This window comes from Lycorma delicatula, chromosome 11 (genome assembly GCF_047948215.1).
Source record: "Lycorma delicatula isolate Av1 chromosome 11, ASM4794821v1, whole genome shotgun sequence".
Classification (NCBI taxonomy): Eukaryota; Metazoa; Arthropoda; class Insecta; order Hemiptera; family Fulgoridae; genus Lycorma; species Lycorma delicatula.
Window position 1 is genome coordinate 43,452,324 of NC_134465.1, and position 19,233 is coordinate 43,471,556.

At 29.7% G+C, this 19,233-nt stretch overlaps 1 protein-coding gene across 1 annotated transcript in view; it reads right to left on the reverse strand.

Annotated features, from left to right (window-relative positions):
- The window catches only part of LOC142332048 (O-acyltransferase like protein-like), a 48,085-nt gene that overhangs the window by 15,035 nt on the left and 13,817 nt on the right, over positions 1 to 19,233 (reverse strand). The window contains exons 4-9 of the mRNA XM_075378167.1: positions 18,303 to 18,484; positions 15,552 to 15,712; positions 11,777 to 11,945; positions 9,899 to 10,092; positions 7,213 to 7,342; positions 4,595 to 4,784 (exon numbers count right to left, since the gene is read on the reverse strand). Coding sequence (XP_075234282.1) covers positions 4,595 to 4,784; positions 7,213 to 7,342; positions 9,899 to 10,092; positions 11,777 to 11,945; positions 15,552 to 15,712; positions 18,303 to 18,484 — 1,026 coding nt within the window. The remainder of the gene's footprint in view (positions 1 to 4,594; positions 4,785 to 7,212; positions 7,343 to 9,898; positions 10,093 to 11,776; positions 11,946 to 15,551; positions 15,713 to 18,302; positions 18,485 to 19,233) is intronic.

Here is a 19,233-nt window from a genome sequence, read left to right on the forward strand (position 1 = left end):
AAACTATTTTTCATATTATCATTCATTAAAATTATATACCACAATATCCTTTTTAAAATATGAAGTTCAGTATAAAAAAAAAAGTTTCCTATCTTTACAGAGTGCCAAAACAGCTATTTTTTTTTATTTTTTAAATGCAATCATGTTTTTAAACCCATCAGAAAATAAAATAAATAAAAAACAGTGTTTTTTGTTATACGCATTCAATAAGGTATGTCTTATAATATTTTCTGCACCGATTTCAAGTCCGCAAACCAAAACTGAATGTAGGTTAGAAGTTTTTAATAACACAAATTTAAAGAAAACCTTAATTTTTAAGGAATTACATAGTTTACAGAATAATATTACCTTACTTAATAACTACTTTTCTTTAGTTTTCATCTATATTCAGCATCTTGAATATCCCTTTTCAGTCTTCAGCTGAGTAACCGGCAAACATATTCGAACTCCATTTTTTCTGGTAGCATGTTTCATTATTGATACATCCTGGTGAAAATGTTCACTGTGATCATCAGTTACATCACCAAGGTCGGGGAAAAAAGTACAAATATGAATGCAACTTGTGCATACTTTTAGACATATTATATCTCAGTTTTTTATGATTTTCAAGAAGTTCACCCATAAATGTTACTTTTTTTTTTTCTTCTTTTTGCCAAGGAATGATTTACAAATAATTTGAAATAATATCCATACTACTTTCTCAGATTCATTCGACTCCTCTCAAAATCTGAATTCTTTATTAAGTTACAATCTGGTTTAACAATTACTATATTTTTTTTTAATTTTTGCCTCACTGATCCCAGGAAAATTGTTCTTAAGGTTTAAGGAACTGTGGATATTACAGAGACAAAATTCTACATCAACTTAAATTTTATCTGTAATGGTGGAAGATAAACATTCTTTTGATTCACAAGACAAATAACACTTTTCTGCTCAGCTATGAGTGTCTCTCTTCAGCCACATTTTTTTAATGTAACATAGTGATGTCCTACTAAATCCTACATAGAATTTGAACAGATGAATTTGTACGGAGAACAGGCTCTGAAACCCTTGCTAAACAGAGAAAAAACATACTTTAGTGGCGACTAAAGAGGTTACACTCTTTTAACCTTGATGCTGGTTACTCAAACCGCATTTTAGATAAATTAAGATCATGAACCACATCATTAAGGTCTGATTGAGAAATTTTGTGAGGTTCAGTACTCTTACCTTGCAAATCTGAATCCTCTTCTTTTTCATTATTTTCAAAATCACCACAGTTTCTCATCATCAACATTTTCTTCTAAACTCCATGTTTCTGGTGGAATTGGAACAGGTAACTCTTTACCACATGGAATAAGTTTTATGGATGAAGGAAGACTAGAGTATGGAACATATTTCTTGAACTTACTTGTGATACCTTTGATTTTTTGTGAAACAGAAATATAAGTCTGACAAGTGGTCCCTAGGCTATTTCTATACTATAGAAATGGTTTCCACACCACTGAAATGGTAAAAAGCATATGTATAACTTCCCACTTAGCCAGCTACTTAATAAAGTTACACAAAGATATAAAGGCCCCAAGACTTGTCCTTATCTCCTATTTCACATCCAAAATATAGTTCACATGAATTTTTAACTAAAGGAATAATATTTCTTCTTTAAGGTTTAAAAGCTAATTCCCCAAAAACATAGCAACAATTGTTATGATTCATTCAACTATAAGGTATTTTTACATAGATTACTAGCAGTAGACATAAAAACATCAATATGAAGCAAAACAATACCTTAAAAACATGTAAATAGAAATGTGTGTTTCCACAGATGTGTATTTATGTTTATCACTTTATCAAAAACAATTTTTTAGGAGTTCAAGAAAATTATTCTTTTCTCCCCGAATATTTTTTACACAAGTAAAATGAATTAACAGGGATTTGAACATTAAAAAAAATGTTGGTATTTGTCTATTATACAGTCAACTAGAGCATTATGTCTATTATCTTAAGCCTCCTGGTATATGTGAATCAGGCCCTTTTATTTTCCTGTTATCATATTCCTGCCAAAACAATACTTTCCATGTTTTGACAAACTAAAACCAATAATTAACAACAAAATATGAGATTTCTGTACTACGTCAATATTTAAGACAAAGAAGTAGTTTCTTTTTTTGATATCCTCAATAAACTAAATATTTTACTTTGCTGGTAAATAAATTTACCAGCAAAACTAAATTTCAGAATTTTTTTAAAACATCTTTCCAATTGAGGTAAATAACAATGCTGGGAAATTTATTATTTTCCTGTTTAAGAAGGGACAAAAAAAAGAAGAAGAAAAAGTAATGCTTGAAATTGAACAGCACGTATCTTAGACAGGAAGAATTAGAATCAGTAATTGATGAAAAAGAAGTAAAAATGCAGTGCAAGGAATAACATAGGGGTTTAATTTGCTGAAAAAAGGAGGTAGAAACTTTTAAAGGAATTAAAGAAAAGCTAAAGACAATTTACAGTATTTTAAAGAATTGTTAAGACAATTTACAGTATGAAAAACAGGTAACAGAATCTTTAAAAGCAGAGATTAACAGACTAAAAAGGATTAATGAATCAACTAATTTTGATCTGAATATGAAAAAAAACATTTGACAATGTAGCAAATTTAAACTCCAAGTTAACAATAATTAATCAAAATAATATGATATTGAATAAAAATATAGAAACTATAATTTGAGTTGGCTGAATTAAAAAAAAAAAAGATTAATTCTGCCTAATTAATTTTTTCAACTAATATAATGGTTAATTTTTAATTTAAGAGGAAACATTAAAATTTACGTAATTATATAATTGAATAATCGTTAGTGCTGTTTTTATATCTTTATATTATTATTAAAATCATTTACTTTATCATTTTTTAATAATTTTATAGCTTTTTTTAAGGAGGCAATATTTTGGTGTTTTAATAAACAATCATTATTAAATACCGTATATAGTATTAATATTTTTATATTTACTGGTACAAAAAAAAACAACACAGAAATGTGCTGAATAACAAGGGAAAAAGAGTGAAACATATCCATTCAATAAAATAAAAATTAATTCATTGCTTTCAGGTATTTACAAAGAAACTTCCTGAGAGGGAAGGAGATGACAGAATATTTCCCTAGGTGTTTATCCTACCTTTCTTAAAGAGGTTACTGAAATGAGAGTTAGCAGACAATTCTATGGAGTAGTGGCATCTTGACCTTTCATTCAGAGATACCAGGTTCAAATCCCTATAAAACATGGCATTTTTCATATGATAAACATTCCCAATGTTATATTCTCATGCATAAGCTTCATTGTAAGCTTTTGTGGTGAATTAATTTATTGGCCCAAAAAATAAATAAATATTTTATAGATATGAAAAGTTTATCTGTCCAGAAGAATAATTAATTAACTTTGTGTTTTTTGTCTATGGTTAGGTATGTCCATGACATTTCAGTCACGCATATGGCAATAGGTATATGAGGACACATGGCTAATTATATGGCCTTAGAACCTTAACAACAGATGCTGTCAAACAAATTTTAAAAAAAGAGAAGTTTTTTTTTCTATTACATGCAATCAATAATGTGTATCTTATAGTATTTTTTCATTAATTTCAAATCTGCAAACCAAAATTGAATGTAGGACAGGGATCTAAAGAAAGATTGATCTTTTAAGAAAATTATACAGCCTAGAGTATGATATTTTCTTATCTCCTCCTGTCTCCTATTTTTCATCCAAAATAGATCTTTTAACTGAAGGTATACTACAACTTCTTCGACGCAGTTTAAAATTTAATTCACCATACACATAGCAAAAATTGTTAGGATGATATATATGATTACAAGGCACTTTTACATAAATTACAAACAGCACAACAAAAACAATACACATCTGTACCAAAAAGAGTAAAAATAAAACAAAAAACTACACTCATAATGGTATTCACATGAAAGACAAAATGATGATTCTTTGGTAAGGATTATTCCACAGTAAAAATATTGATTGAAATGACTATATTAAGATGTTGTAATTAATAAAGGCTATTAATTAAATCATATTGCTGTAATAAATCTATTTTTCCTAGAAGAAATGAATCATAGTTAGCAGTTACTATAGATAACATTGTATAACATAAAAATCATAATACTGGAAAATCGTCTAAATTATTCCATTGTGAACCATTTATAAATATCTTCAGATCAGATATTCTGTTTCATTATTAATGTAAACATTGAAAATATTTAGTCTTGATAGAGAAAATAAATTGTTTTAATGATTTTTATTTTTTTATAAATAATTAAACAACAAAAAGCCCTTAGGGCAAATTTTGAGGTCATATTTGGATTCAATAAATACATAACAATAAGCAAAATTATCTGTATAATACAATGCTTGAGGACCAGTGTAATCTATTAACAAAGTAATTAAACACAGAAATAGCATCAACATAAAATCAGCCGAACAATATTCCTCTGTTTAATTTATACAAAAATTCTTAGTTTTCCTCTAATAAATTTAAGCAGTAAATGGCAAGATTTAATATGTAATAAATCTCATCATAATGTGCTAGAGATGAAAATAAAAAGTTACTAACCAGCAAAACCATAATGTGATGTTATTAATCCCCACGAAACAAATGAACACCATAAAATAGGAGCAAATGATGAATAAATTGCTGCATCAAATGCATAGTACGTGTAATCAATCAAACCAGTAGAAAATGGACCAACAACAGTTAACAAACCAAAACTTAAAAATAATATCCAACCTAAAAACACCTGAACCTACAAAAAAAAAAAAAATTTTAAATAAATTAATAAACAATTACACCATGTACAAGATTTATTTTATTAACATAGTATTTTGTTAATCTTTTAACATTTTTATTTAATGTGTAATTAATAAAATTAATTAAATCATGACTGAAGCTGCAGGATCCCACAAAAGTATTATCATAATAAATTATGTCTTATCTCAATATTCTGTACTATGTGGTTTATATTAATAGAATTTAAAATATAATTTTAACAGTACAGAGGAAGAATCAAATGAATCTTAAAAAGATTAATTTCAATAAAATAAATCAGTAAAAAATATTTCAAAACAGACGCTTGCACTAATCAATATAAGCAAAATATGTAATGCATTGTTAAATGTAGCAGCTGTACAAGAAAGAATATAGGGGGAGTTTTAATCTATATATATAAAAATGAATGTGTCTGTTTATATCTCTTATGCTTTCCTAAACCGTTCATCCTATAGCGATGAAACTTTGGTGAGTTGTGCGCTCGCCTGCGAAGGTTTCTAGATTAGTCTGGATCTGCTAGGTGGCGCTGGGGTCGAGATATTTCGGAAAATTGTATTTATGGTCCGATTTGGCTCATATTCAGAATATATGTTACTTATGTGAAAAGAAATAGATCTGCAAAAAATGGACCCGCTAGTTGGCGCTGGGGTTGAGATATTTGGAAAGATTGCATTTATGGTTGATTTGGCTCACACTCAGAATATCTATGTTACGTGAAAAAAAAATTTTTTTTCCGAAAAATGGAAAAAAGAAACAGGGAGAAAGGGAAGAAAAGAAGAAGGGAAAAGGGAAATGAATTAAATTTTGCGAAGTTCCATAATTTTCAGTTTTTATAATGTTTTATCAAAATTTCATTTGTGTTCATTTAATCTATATATACTCAAATCTGGCAACGGCGAAGCATTGCCGGGTCAACTAGTTTGTTATAAATCCACCTTATTCCTGGTTGAGGTGGATTGTGTTCATGAAGTGTACATTGTTGACTTACAACTAAAACTAAATAGCAAGAACAACAGTTTTAGTTGACAAACTGCCCTTGTAAATGTTCATAGGGATTTTCTGACCCTCAGACACAAACATTATGGGTGTACTTTTAAATTAAGATGAAATGATGAATAATAATTAAACAAAATATGATCAAGAAAATAGTCATCTTCACACTGCAACAATTCAATCATGCATGAAGTCAGCATGCGCAACATGTATAGATTTCAATTTCTGTAACATCTGTAAACGATATAGTTGCATATGTAAGTGTTTTGTTAAAACATTCTACAATCAACACTAGAATTGATAACTCATAGTGCCTTCATAACAAATTTTTTAGGACTTAACAGGAATAACTCCCTGATATGTTCCACATTTTCTTCAAACCCTCTTGGTAATGCTGTATTCTTCCCTTTACATAGACAACCTGTCGTTTCAAACTGATTATACCACTGACAAATGTTACTGTTACTCAGCGAATTATAACTTAACTTTCTATGAAATGCCCACTGAACTGTAACAACAGATTCACGTTTAGCAAACTGCAAAACATAAAAGACTTTCTGTTCAGGAGTTGCCATCTTTGTTGAATGGAGAAATAAGGAATCGTTTAAAGTTCCTGCACCATTGTCGCACTTTGCTGTCACTCACTGAAGTTTCACCATACACATTACTTATTTGTCTATGATTTCAGCTGCATTACATCCCTCAGCCTGAAGAAACTGAATTACTGCACGCACTTCACACTTGGCGGGAGATGCTATTGTTGTAGACATGTTTACGTGCTAGCTGCATGTTCAGAACTAAACGAAGTAATGCAGCGTGATTGAAGGCCATACTAGAGATGCTGCACAACACATATGCACAAAGGTTCATCCGATTTTTGCGCGGGTTTTTATTTCGCGACCGATCAGACCTTGAAAAAAAATAACCCTTGTACCTAAACGCAATTACAACTGTCCTTTTTGCACTTTGATTATAGTCTTAAATCAATACAGCACACCTCATCCAAGAGACATTACAACATATTAAAGCCTTATTCTTTTTCACCAAAATTAAATGTTTCTGTGCAATATCAGCTACCTACTGATCTATCCGATATGAGGCAAAGGATTGAAGTAGTTGTCACTCCCATTCCTTCAGAAATTCTATTAAAATATGGGGAGAACTCTCCACGCTGGTAAAAGTTAGATGTGTACAGTGTAATGAAAGATGCTTACATTGAACGCTTGTGGAGAAAAACTATGTAAGCATTACTCTTTTCTTATATTTGTGATTCATTACTGTAGGTAAAAGTTAACAAATACAGCTTTAAAATCCTGATATTCTTTATTTTACATCTTATAGTTCTATATTATTTTTTACAATCTAACATGCAGCAAAAGTAAATTTTTTACTAGAAGTAATTTATCAGTTACCTTAGATAACAAAATCTTGTTTTTTTTAATGTGTAGAAAATATGACAAAAGGATTCCCATAATATAAACAGTCATTCTGTGACTTGGTCGAATATATGAATAATTAGCAGTCTTCATTAACCTAGAAATTCTGAAAAGAAAAACTCATATATAATAAATATATTATTATACACAAAATTAAGTTGCTAATAAACACTATGAATACTTTAATAGCAAATTTTATAAATTAACAAACATTTTATCACAAAAAACAAATTGCAAAAAAAAAAAATACATAAATAACATTACAAAAAAGAAAGTTTTCAAATATGATTTATTAATATTATGATCCAGGTTTCCCGAGAGCTGTAGGGGTATAGGGGTACTTCTCAAGAAGTATATGGTGCTGAGAATCTCAATGACTCCCATTATTGCATCTGTTTAATAAAATTATTTAATGATTTTATTTAATGTATTCAAAAACAAAACAACGTTAAAAGATTTTTTGGTACTTATTAAGAAAAATAAACCCACCCTAATTGTTTTAATATTAACAATGTTAATAATATGGCAGTTATTTTAACAACTTCTCTATTTACTTATGTGATATGTAATAGTATTGAGGTTTTTTTCATGCGATTCATGCAGTCATATATATTGCTGACTAAAACTCCTTTAACAACTGAAACCTCTTTGAATGGGTCTTTGTCAAGAGTATTATAGCACCACATGAGTTTATTTCAATAATGAAATACCTTATATGGAGAGTTATTGTTAAATAAGTGTGTGCAAATCTGAATATAAAGTACTACCTTCATAAATCTAGTTTACAATAACCTGCAGAAGTGCTGGAAATGATCTGTTTAGGAACTTTATAACAAAAATACTTATTTGTTTCTCTATGCAGCCTCCAAACACCCACTGAGAGTAGGTATGGTCAGCACAGTTTTAACACCTACACTCTCATTTATATCAATTTTTCCTTCACCGCCAATTATACCCTTCATCTGATCTTGCACATAACTAGCACAAATTTTTTTCATAAGATCATTTCTTATTTTCATTTCATCATTTGATGGTTTTAAGAAGAAATATACCTTAGACTTGTTCACATTCCTTTGCTGACATCAGTTTTAAAGCCCAAAGGTACAGAAACTATACTTTTTTTCTGTTTTTGTCTCTGGAACAAGGTATTACTTCAGAGGATGATACGTATGAATGTAAATGAAGTGTAGTCTTGTACAGGTTGATCATTCCTGAGGTGTGTTTAATTGTAACCCAATCACCATCATACACCGGTATTCATGATCTAGTATTCAAATCTGTATAAAAGTAACTGCCTTTACTAAGATTTGAACCTTAGACTTTCAAATCAGTTGATTTGCAATGACAAGTTCACCACTAGACCAACCTGGTGGGTTACAGAAACCGTACTACAGTAACAAATGGGAATTTGGAAATTTGCCAACATACAAAAAAAAAAACCAGATTAACAAGGTTTTTAACTGCAGCACCATACAACATTGTTTGTATGGTGCTGCAGTTGTATACTAAAACAGCGTATAGAAAATGGTGGAGGGCAATTGTTCTGATACGTTACTTAAAAAATGAAGTTATGCTACAAGATGGCATATTTGCTGTATGTTTAAATTTACTTAGGTAAACTATATTTTGATTTCATTTTTAAAATCGTCAGCTTCCTATGGGTCACCCTATACTACTTAACGTATATTAAGTTCCTTTTCCAATTAAGTTATTAAGGTCTGGATTTCATCCTGGTGATTTTGTATGTTTAATGAAACAACTTGTCTCAAAAAAAGGTTTGGTGCAAAGAGTACACTGTAAGCCTACTAGAAGGCTCGTTAACATATTCTCTATGAAAATTTTTCTCTACTGCAGTTGCCGATTGAAAATCATGAAACCGAAACACATAGCGAACATGTTCTGTATCAGTAAATGCATTAATTTTTGTCAACAATGGTGTCTGAATTAGGTACTAAAGAACTACGTGAGTCAAAACTTCATTTGTTTTGCTATGAAATGACCAACCGAATCTGTAAGTTATCTAAATAAATTTTTATATGCTTTTAAATTTGTAAGTCCTTTTTGAATCACCCAGTACAATAAGAACATTTTTAATATGTTAACAGTTTTGGATATGTCACATCAGTTAATTTTTTTAAACATTTAGATTTTTATTTCACGTTACAATGATGCAATACAGTTTTAGCAAAATTGAATTAGTCGATCATGATAAAAATGAAATAAAGCACTCAATTATAAAAAAAAGAACACACAAAAAATGATCATTGTACTAGTGCTAATCTTCAAGTCGGCTTTGCTAATTCTCTCATTGGTTGAAATTTAAATCTCAATAGCCATGATGATAATAGTAGGGATGAATATCATCTGCATTTTGATGGACTCAATATTTAATATATGATAGTATCCTGACTCGATGAAGGACGTGGTAAATATCCTAACATTCTTAAGTATTCAAGGCATGAGATGCTAGTTAACTACAATGCCATTTTTGGGAAGTAACTTGTGTGTCATGACAGTTGCCTATAACCATTTGGTTATGAAATTTAACTGACAGGTAGGTAGTTAATATTTTTAGTTTAAACAATTGTAAATTGGCAAATTGTGTATAACTTTTAACAATATCACTTAAACAGTTTTATATAAATATAAAAAATTAACTTACGAAATTCCATAATGAACAATAGAGCTTAAGTTGTATGTAACAGTTGTTGCATATCTAAAATATGTAGATACTGATGCAATGAAAATCATTAAAATTATACCAAATTTTTGAAAATTCCATAATAAAAATATTAGTAAAAACGAAGAAAGGTAAAGCTGCATGTCAATACCTAGTTGATGAGTATGAGTCAAGCACTGAAATAGAAACATAATTTCATATAACATTAACAAACAAGAGAATAATCTTCAGTGTAGGTGATGTAATACATGAAATATTATTTAAAATTTTAATAATAGATTTTAATTGATTTCAGTATAAATAAGAGGTTCTCAATTCGATCTGTAAATATTTTTCCCTTTTACATGGAGTCACTTTTTAAGTAAGACTCATTGGTAACTGAATTTTTGAATTTTTTTCTATTTAGCCTCCGAAACCACCATAAGGCATTACTTCAGAGGATGATATGTATGAATGTGAATGAAGTGTAGTCTTTTAAAGTCTCAAGTCGACCAATCCTGAGATGTGTGGTTAATTGAAACCCAACCACCAAAGAACACTGGTATCTACGATCTAGTATTCAAAGCCGAATAAAAGTAACTGCCTTTACCAGGATTTGAACCTTAGAACTCTCAATGATAACTAATTGTAATCCAAAAATCCTTGAATTTACAAAAAAAAAGGATATTTTTCATACAATTCTTAAATATAATTTCCACTATCATTCAAGCAATTTTGAGATCAAAAATGAGCTTGACAATCCCTTCACTGCTACCTATTCTTTGAACCATTAGGCGACAGCTTGATGAACATCATCATTATTCTGCAGATTTTCACGAAAAAATTCAAATCAGATGGTGCCAGAACCGGACTTTATGGTTCAATACATCCCATCAAAACCTTTTTAACAGTTTTGTAATATTTTTAACAACATGAGGAGACAAGATGCAGAGCAAACACACTACTTTAATGAACAAACCGTACTCAACAAATCTGTACAGCGTACTGTATCTTTTTAGGATTTTACAGTATCTTTTTGCATTGATTATCCTTCTTGATGTATATAATGCCTTTCCAGCAAAATAATTACCTGACTCCAGGTAGATAACAAGAAGCCTTACCGGTTTAAAAAAAAAAATTAAAAATTTTGACAGATACCCAGATCTTAATGTGTATTCTCAACTACTCAATTACCAGTATTATTTTTACACATTTTCCTCGTTCAGCAAATTAGTTTTGTACAATCAGAATTGCCTATCACATTTCACAGTCTTTGCAGGATAGTTGACCAACAATATGTGATAAATGAAACACTGCAAAAAAAAATGTTTGATGCACCGAACACCTTGGAGTAAACCAACAAATTACAGAGTAGTTAAAGAAATTTAATGACCACCTAAGAAGGTTAGGTTCATTTAAAAATGTTTTAATATGTAAACAATTCTTAATCTAAAAATAAGCCAATCAGATTCCAGCTTTTTTTCTCACTCTTCTTTAAATAAGCCAATTTCAATGATTTTATTTTGCACAGGAAGTTCCTGCGCAATGATCCCATTGTAACTTTTTCCCAAGCAACTTAAGAGTAAGAAATTATGAAAAAAAGATTAAATTATAGATTACATTATGATTAGGGATGTTTTAAAACAATTTTTCATTTTATAATAGTGATTACTGGTTAGAATTTGTATTTTTTTTTGGGGGGGGGGGGGTAATGATGTAACTCAATAAACAAAATGAAGCAGATAAACATTTTATAACAGAAAATCTCTACAAAACTTAAAGTATGGTGATTTAATGAATTAAAAACATTTTAATAAGATATATCTTGCTGAAGACCAGACAGCAAATAACATACTATAACATACATAAAAAAAGTCTTACCATCTCTTCAAATGGGAAAAAATTATGTATATAAAATAAATTCCTCCAAAAATTTCTTTTACAAAGATCGGAATGAGTTGTGATAACTTGAGGCCATAATGGACCCCAATTTACGTTTGGTAAAATCCAAGTGGAAAAAATTATAACAGCAAATAGATTTGGAGTTAATCTGGAACAAGAAAAAGAAAAGTATTTTGATACATATTCCTTTTTTTTCTTTTAAACTAACTGATTATTAAAATAAAAACATTTTATAATAGAAGTTTACATAAATATTATGTTTTGAAGAACACAACTATTATGTGTTATTCTCTGAAAAGATTGAAACGTCAATTCTGAAGATATTGGTAAATTGTGATAAAATAATAAAATCTGTTACAATAATATCACAGTATATGTAGAAATATATAAGGATAACATAAAGTCATCAACTATTACAGTATAATAAGTTCTATTAAAGTAATTCACAAGTTCTCAATTATTTCATAAACTAAAATATACTACGGACATTCAATAATTAGCAAGAAAAATTGATGTAGAGAAAAAACAATTCATTTAATAACAATGAAACTTATATAAGTTTTCAGCATAGTCTCCAGAAACATTTAGACACTTGTCTCACTGTCCTGTGAGCTTTATAATTACCGCAGCATAGAAGTCTTTACCTTGCTGTTTGAACCATTTATGTATGCTTTTTTGACCACTTTGCTGTTGAACTTCTTGCTGCGCAAAAAGTCTTTGAGCAGGCTAAACAAATGAAAATCAGATGGGACGAGGTCTGAGCTGTAAGGAGGATGTGGCAACACCTCCCAATCCAACTTCTCGAGCATTTCTCCTGTTCTCTGAGTGATGTTGGGGCGCATGTTGTTACTTTCTGCTGAAGCATGTTAGAATAGTACGCACTGTTCACGATATATTGTTCTTCTAAATAGTCACTAAGAATTGGGCCTTGCCCAATTACAGTGATTCAGTTATGAAATAACACACTGAATCTCACAAACAGGGTATCTGGAGTAGACATCATTAATTGCCTGTAAGACATTCATGGAATCTGAACAAATAAGAACATGCCAAAATTTTGGGCCGATTATATGTAGGCCTCATTAATGGCATACAGTTCTGCAATGAAAATACTGGTGACGCTGAGAAGGCCAAACATGTATGTTATGTTGCCAACAACAAAAGTACAACCAACAGAATTAACGTTTCTAGAGGCATCCTTATAAACTATAACAACAGGATTCACGCTATTTATAATATTATAAATTTGTTTTGTAAGATAACTGAATTTGTGGTCTTAACCAGATAACCAAATTTATAAATACATAGATATAAATTTACATTTATAAATTACAAAACATATTTATAAATTCATACATTTTATATGTTTGAATTTCTATTGTAAAGCTGTCAGTCGACGGTAAAAAATTATTCTGATGCAATAAATGAAGGTGAAAGTATTTATTAATTTTCTTAATTTTTAAAAAAATAAAACCAAAAAAGCTTATAACATCTGAATGTTTAGCTCTTCATAAAGCTAGAAGATTAGAAAATATTATGAAAAAAGAAAGATGAATTCTAGGACCAAGAAGACTGAATTTGATTATTAAAATCTAATGATGAAATTAGAAACAGGAAAATATTCTACAAAGTATTAAAAAGGAAAGATTATGTTTTCACACACATTTTTCAAATGAATAATAGATTAATTAAAAAGTTTTCGATTTTTACAGTACCATAAAAGTTAAATCTAAAAAAATGAGTAAAAGACCTTAAAATATTAATATTTTTACTGATCATACTGTAAAATGAAAGTTGTTTAGGAAAAAAGTTTATAATTTTGCATTCCGAAAAAGTGAAAGAAAGAAAAGAAGCATCGCTGAGGAAGATTATGAAAGACCTGAGAATTAGAATGCCAGGGAAAAAATTTAAATAACTTGCAGATTGATGGGGGTAGTATGAGGGTAAAGAGAGAAGTCTATTTTTTAACATGATGATAACAACAATGAACATGAACATGATAATTTCATAGAATTATTAAATTCGGGATATACAGAATGGAAACTGGATATACAAAAAGGGTGTACTACCTCTTATTCTGCTGCATTTTTCTGAAAATGTAACGGCACATTTCTTGGTGTTTAAACAAGCCCTATACAAACTAATATAAAACAGAAACATACCACACACACATGTATGTATGCGGACACACATTTAAATTCTATTAAATTAATCACCTAGTACAGAATATTGAGTTAAAACATATCTTACCTTAATTGTTCTTGGCAGGATCTCACATCCTGTCATGACTGAAATAATTTTGTTATTGGATAATATAAATTTAAAAACAAAAACACTAAAATAATGAAAATTGCTTATTAATTTACATGAGTGTTGCTATCTGTTGCAGTTTTTACGAGGGTTATTTTTTTTCAAGGTCCGATCGGTCACGAAATTAAAACCACAGCTTTGTGGTTTTACCACAGAGCTGTGTTTTACCACAGAGGTACAGCTCTGTGGTTTTACCAAAGAGCTGTACCAAGAAACCACAGCTTTGGTGGAATTCATGGAACATGGCACAACCATCACTGCGTGACTCTTCAACGACTACGAAGGGCAATTCAGAATAAGCAGAGAGGAATGTTGTCATCAGGCATTGTCTTTCTCCATGACAATGCTCGGCTGCACACTGCAGCTGTAACAAAGAAGCTCCTGCAGCATTTTCATTGGGAAGTGTTTGATCACCCACCATACAGCCTGGACTTGGCTCCATTCGATTTTCACTTCTTTGCTCACATGAAACGCTGGCTAGGAGGACAACATTTTGGCACAGATATCGAGCTGCAGACCAGCGTAGAAACATGGCAGAAAACACAGGTGGCTCCATTCTATGAAAAGGGTACTGGAAAGTTGGTACCATGCTACGACAAATGTCTAAATCAGAGTGGCGACTATGTAGAGAAATAGCGTAACTATGTAAGTACTTGTTACAGATAAAAAATTTTTTATTTTCACTGTTGTTTTAATTTCGTGACCGATCGGACCTTGAAAAAAAAATAACCCTCATATAAGACCATCTCCCTGAAACACTGTCTGATGGTTTATGAAACTGAATGTGAATGAAACTGAAAACTTTGTTTTTATGTGTAACATTTTTCGAATATATTTAATTCTATGTCATTTTTATTAATTTCTAATATTTCTATATTAAAGTTAATATCAAAAATATAAATATAATGTTTATTGTTTATTAGGTGGTCTGCTATATTAAATAAACCTAATTTATTATATTTTTGTAATTTTGATAATGCTAAAGAAATCTTGTTTTAAAGGATCTGTTTCTTTTCCTACATAAATACCATAACAATAATGACAATTAATTTTATAAATTCCAATCAAACTGTTTATTTTATTATGTAGTTATTAGGTTTGTAAGCTGGTTTAATTATTTCTTTATTGTAAGTCTTATCAATGTTTTCATTGAACACACACACACAAACAAACACAAACACATACACACACACACATATATATATATATATATATATATATGATATTAATTTCAGTAAAATAATATACATATAATTATTAACACCAATAGCTAGAAAATCATAACAGCTCAAGCTCAGCTGTATTTTCTTTTTGTTTCAAAGAATGTAGGGGATATTTTTTCTTTTTCAAAAAATATTTTTTTTAAATTAAAAAATCAATTTATACAATACAAAGAGTAAATATAAACTTTAAAACAATGATTAAACAATATATAAATACTAACCGAATGAATCTACTAATAACACTTTGTTTTAAATATATTTTATTACTTTTTTCTAAATCAGCAAAAAGACTTTTAGCAGATAAAAAACCACTTAAAAATATGAATGTATCTGTATGAAGAATAGCAGTTCGTCCAATAGTTGTCCATGCTACTCCAGTTATCTGGAAAAAGTTGTGATTCTTATCAATTATACATAAATTTAAATTCGCCATTCAGAAATGTTCTTGGCCTAATCATTAATCATCATAATATCATTGATGATAAATGTCATTATCATCAATGATACTTTAAACAGCATGCTGAAAAGTTTCAGACTTGTGTGTTTAGAAGCTTGTTTATAGAAATTGAAGCAAATAAGTTTTGACATTTTCTAAAAAATGGATAAATATATTGGAGCTATTATGAAGTGCTTTGTTTAAAAGGTTCAACAGTAACAGACATAGAGGATTCTTCCCCTTTGTTTTTGGCAGTAAAAAAGTAAGCAGATGAATTTAAATATGGTTGCATATTCATTCGAGATTATGAATGCTTGGATGCCCAGGAACCACCATGACCAACAAAATTGTCACAGAAATCAAGATTTCTGCATTAAATGATCACCGACTCAAGGTACTTGAGCTTGCTGATATTGCAGCTAGCAATATCAGCAAGCTGATATGACGAATATCTGTGGAAACATCTCCACAGACTATATACAGTACATTTTACACAATGTTTTGGGTATGAAAAAGCTTTCTGCTCAGTAGGTGCTATGTCTATTAACAGTCGAACAAAAACACATTTAACTGAACATTTCTCAAGGCAGTTTAAAGTTTAAACACCATTCTGCTGAGTTTCTTCGATGTTTTATAACAGTTAATTAAGCATGGACTCACAATTACACACCAGAGATCAAGCATCAGTCCATATAGTGGATGGAAAAACTGAAAACAATTCCATTTGCAGTAAAAGTCATGGATAAGGGTTTGGGGATTCATATGGGGTGATGTTCATAGACTACCTGAAAGAAACAGGACCAGGGAGTGTTACATTCACCACTGAATCAACTGAAGGATGCTATTCAGGCTAAATGTCCACATCTGGCCAAAAAGGAAGCATATTTCATCATGATAATGCATCTACACATGACTCAGGTTGTTGATGCAAAACGCCATAACTACTTCCACATATACAGAATTTACAGGATTTGGCTCCCAGTGATTAGTTCCTCTTACCTAACCTGAACAAATGGCTTGTTGGATGAAGATTCACTTCAAATGGAGGTCAAAGCTAAAAAACAGTTTATCTTGTAGAGTTAGACATATCAAACTAAACTGAGAGTGTTAAATAGTTGGAAATTTATTTGTCTAAATGTATTTAACTACAAGATGACTACAAAGAAAAATAAAAACTCTCAAAAATCTTCTATCTTCTGTGCCAGGTAAAGAACTTTCTGGACGACTCTCATATCTTAATAAAAAGATATGATTAATTAAATAGAAAATTATGCATTAAATTAGGATTGTAAAATTTTCCTACCATTAGTTTAAAAATTTGATTTATTAAATAATAGCACTCACATTGCAGGGAATCTCAAATAATTATTTTTTAATTACTAAACTAAATAATTAATGTATTAATAAATCGCATGAATTATTCACAATCAATTTACATGATAAGTTAATGAGTTAATGACAGTTAAAAAACTCACCTACAGTTCATATGAAATACACAATTCTGAAAAAAAATTTCTTTCTACAGTGAAGTGCATATAAAAAAAGGAATTAGAAATTGCTACCACGAAAAAAATATCAATACTTACAACCTCAGTATACATATGAACATAACATTAGGCTTAACAAGCACTATCATGAGGACAACAGCAACAACTAGAATGGTTTTTATATGAAATGTCATCATTTTCATTGCCTTGATTCTTTAACAACCAGAAAATTTATAAAAGGATTGATAAATAATTTAAAAAAAACAAATGGTACAGAAGAAAGAAAATTTAATAGAATAAATTAAAACTACCTGAAATTCAAGTTGGCATCTCTGACAAAAAAATATCAACAATTTGAAAAGAATTACCATCAGTATAACCTCTTTTTTATTTCAAACTGTCGGTAATTTGAAAAGAATTACCACCACCAATAGAAGAATTACCATCAGTATAACCTGTTTTTTATTTCAAAATGTCAGTTCCACTACAATCTTATACTATGAGAGAACGGCATGCTGAGATGAGATTTTTTTTCTGAAGGTGTAAAACCAGACAAAATTATTCACACACCGATGTTAAAATAGTATTGTAAAAAGTATATTAATCATGTAAATTCTTATAAATTAATTGAACAGTTTAAACCGAGCAGAACAGGTGTTATCAATGTTCACCATAATGTAAGACGAGTGAAAGTTTAGTGGCACTTTGCAAAATTATATCACATTACAACCAAACATTATAGATGAAATAAATAAATAAATATAATGAAACTGTATGAATTCAAACTGTAATACCATAAAAAATACAAAATTCAAAATGAATCTGTTATAATTGAAAAGTACCCAGAAATGTTGATATAAAACAACTTCAGGCCATGACAACTTTTACCAAAATGGCAATCATTTAATGTTTTTCACAACTAGATTCAAAAGTTGTCTACCCACATTACTGTATAAAATGATTGTCCTTGCAAACTAAAGATGCCTGAAAGGCTAAGAGAAACGTTCAAACATTAAAAAAAAATTTATGTAATAAAAACTAATACGTACCTCTGCCATATGTGTTCTATTGATATAAGGAAGAAACATTAATGCCATTTGTTTATGCGATAATAGCAATGATACTGCACTCATGAATCGTATTCCATCAATCGATGTAATGTCGTTAGGATTTTGATTTGTGTTCATCAATATTTTCCAGTTTTTATAAAACGAGAATGACACAAGTAAGTCTATAAAATAAAATCAACGTTAAACATAGAAATCAATTACCTGGTACATGTTAGTGATATGCATGTTAGTTACTTATTCAACTGGTTTTTTATTCATTACGTGGAGCAAGTCTAAACAATTCTTATAATTAAAAATCAACTACTATTTCAGCCATAAATAAATAAATTCAGTTTTTTATAAATGGATATTTGACTGTACGTAAAACGTTTATATATCTGTAGATTGAGAAGCAAATTTTATTAGTTAAATGCTGAAGATTAGTCACTGGACAGACTGTAAGTAGTGTAGCACAGTTAAAAAATGAAATATTTACATTGATTACGGAAAATTATCTAAAGACAAGTTATAATAATTATTAATAAAAATATGTTTTGAAAAATTTTAAGAGAAAGCACAAATGAAAAGTGCACATCAGTTTAACAATAGAGATAATAGTGCACAATACTGAAGAACAGTTGTAAGATCTTAAATCTTTGAGGAAATTAGGCCACCAAAAGATTATTTTCTTGTAAAAGAGGTTATTCAGGAGGCTGTCAAGGTGGTCAATTTTATTAAATTTTGTCTCTGTTTATTTTCGAAACTGTGTTCTGAAATGGGCAGTGACCACATTTAATTACTGCTACACATAGAGGTAAGATGGCTTTCTAAGGGAAAGCCATGTTACCTCTAAAGGAAAAGCATGTTATTTGAGCTACATTCAGAGATGCAGGTGTTTTCCTACTGGATACAGATTTTGAACAGCATTGTT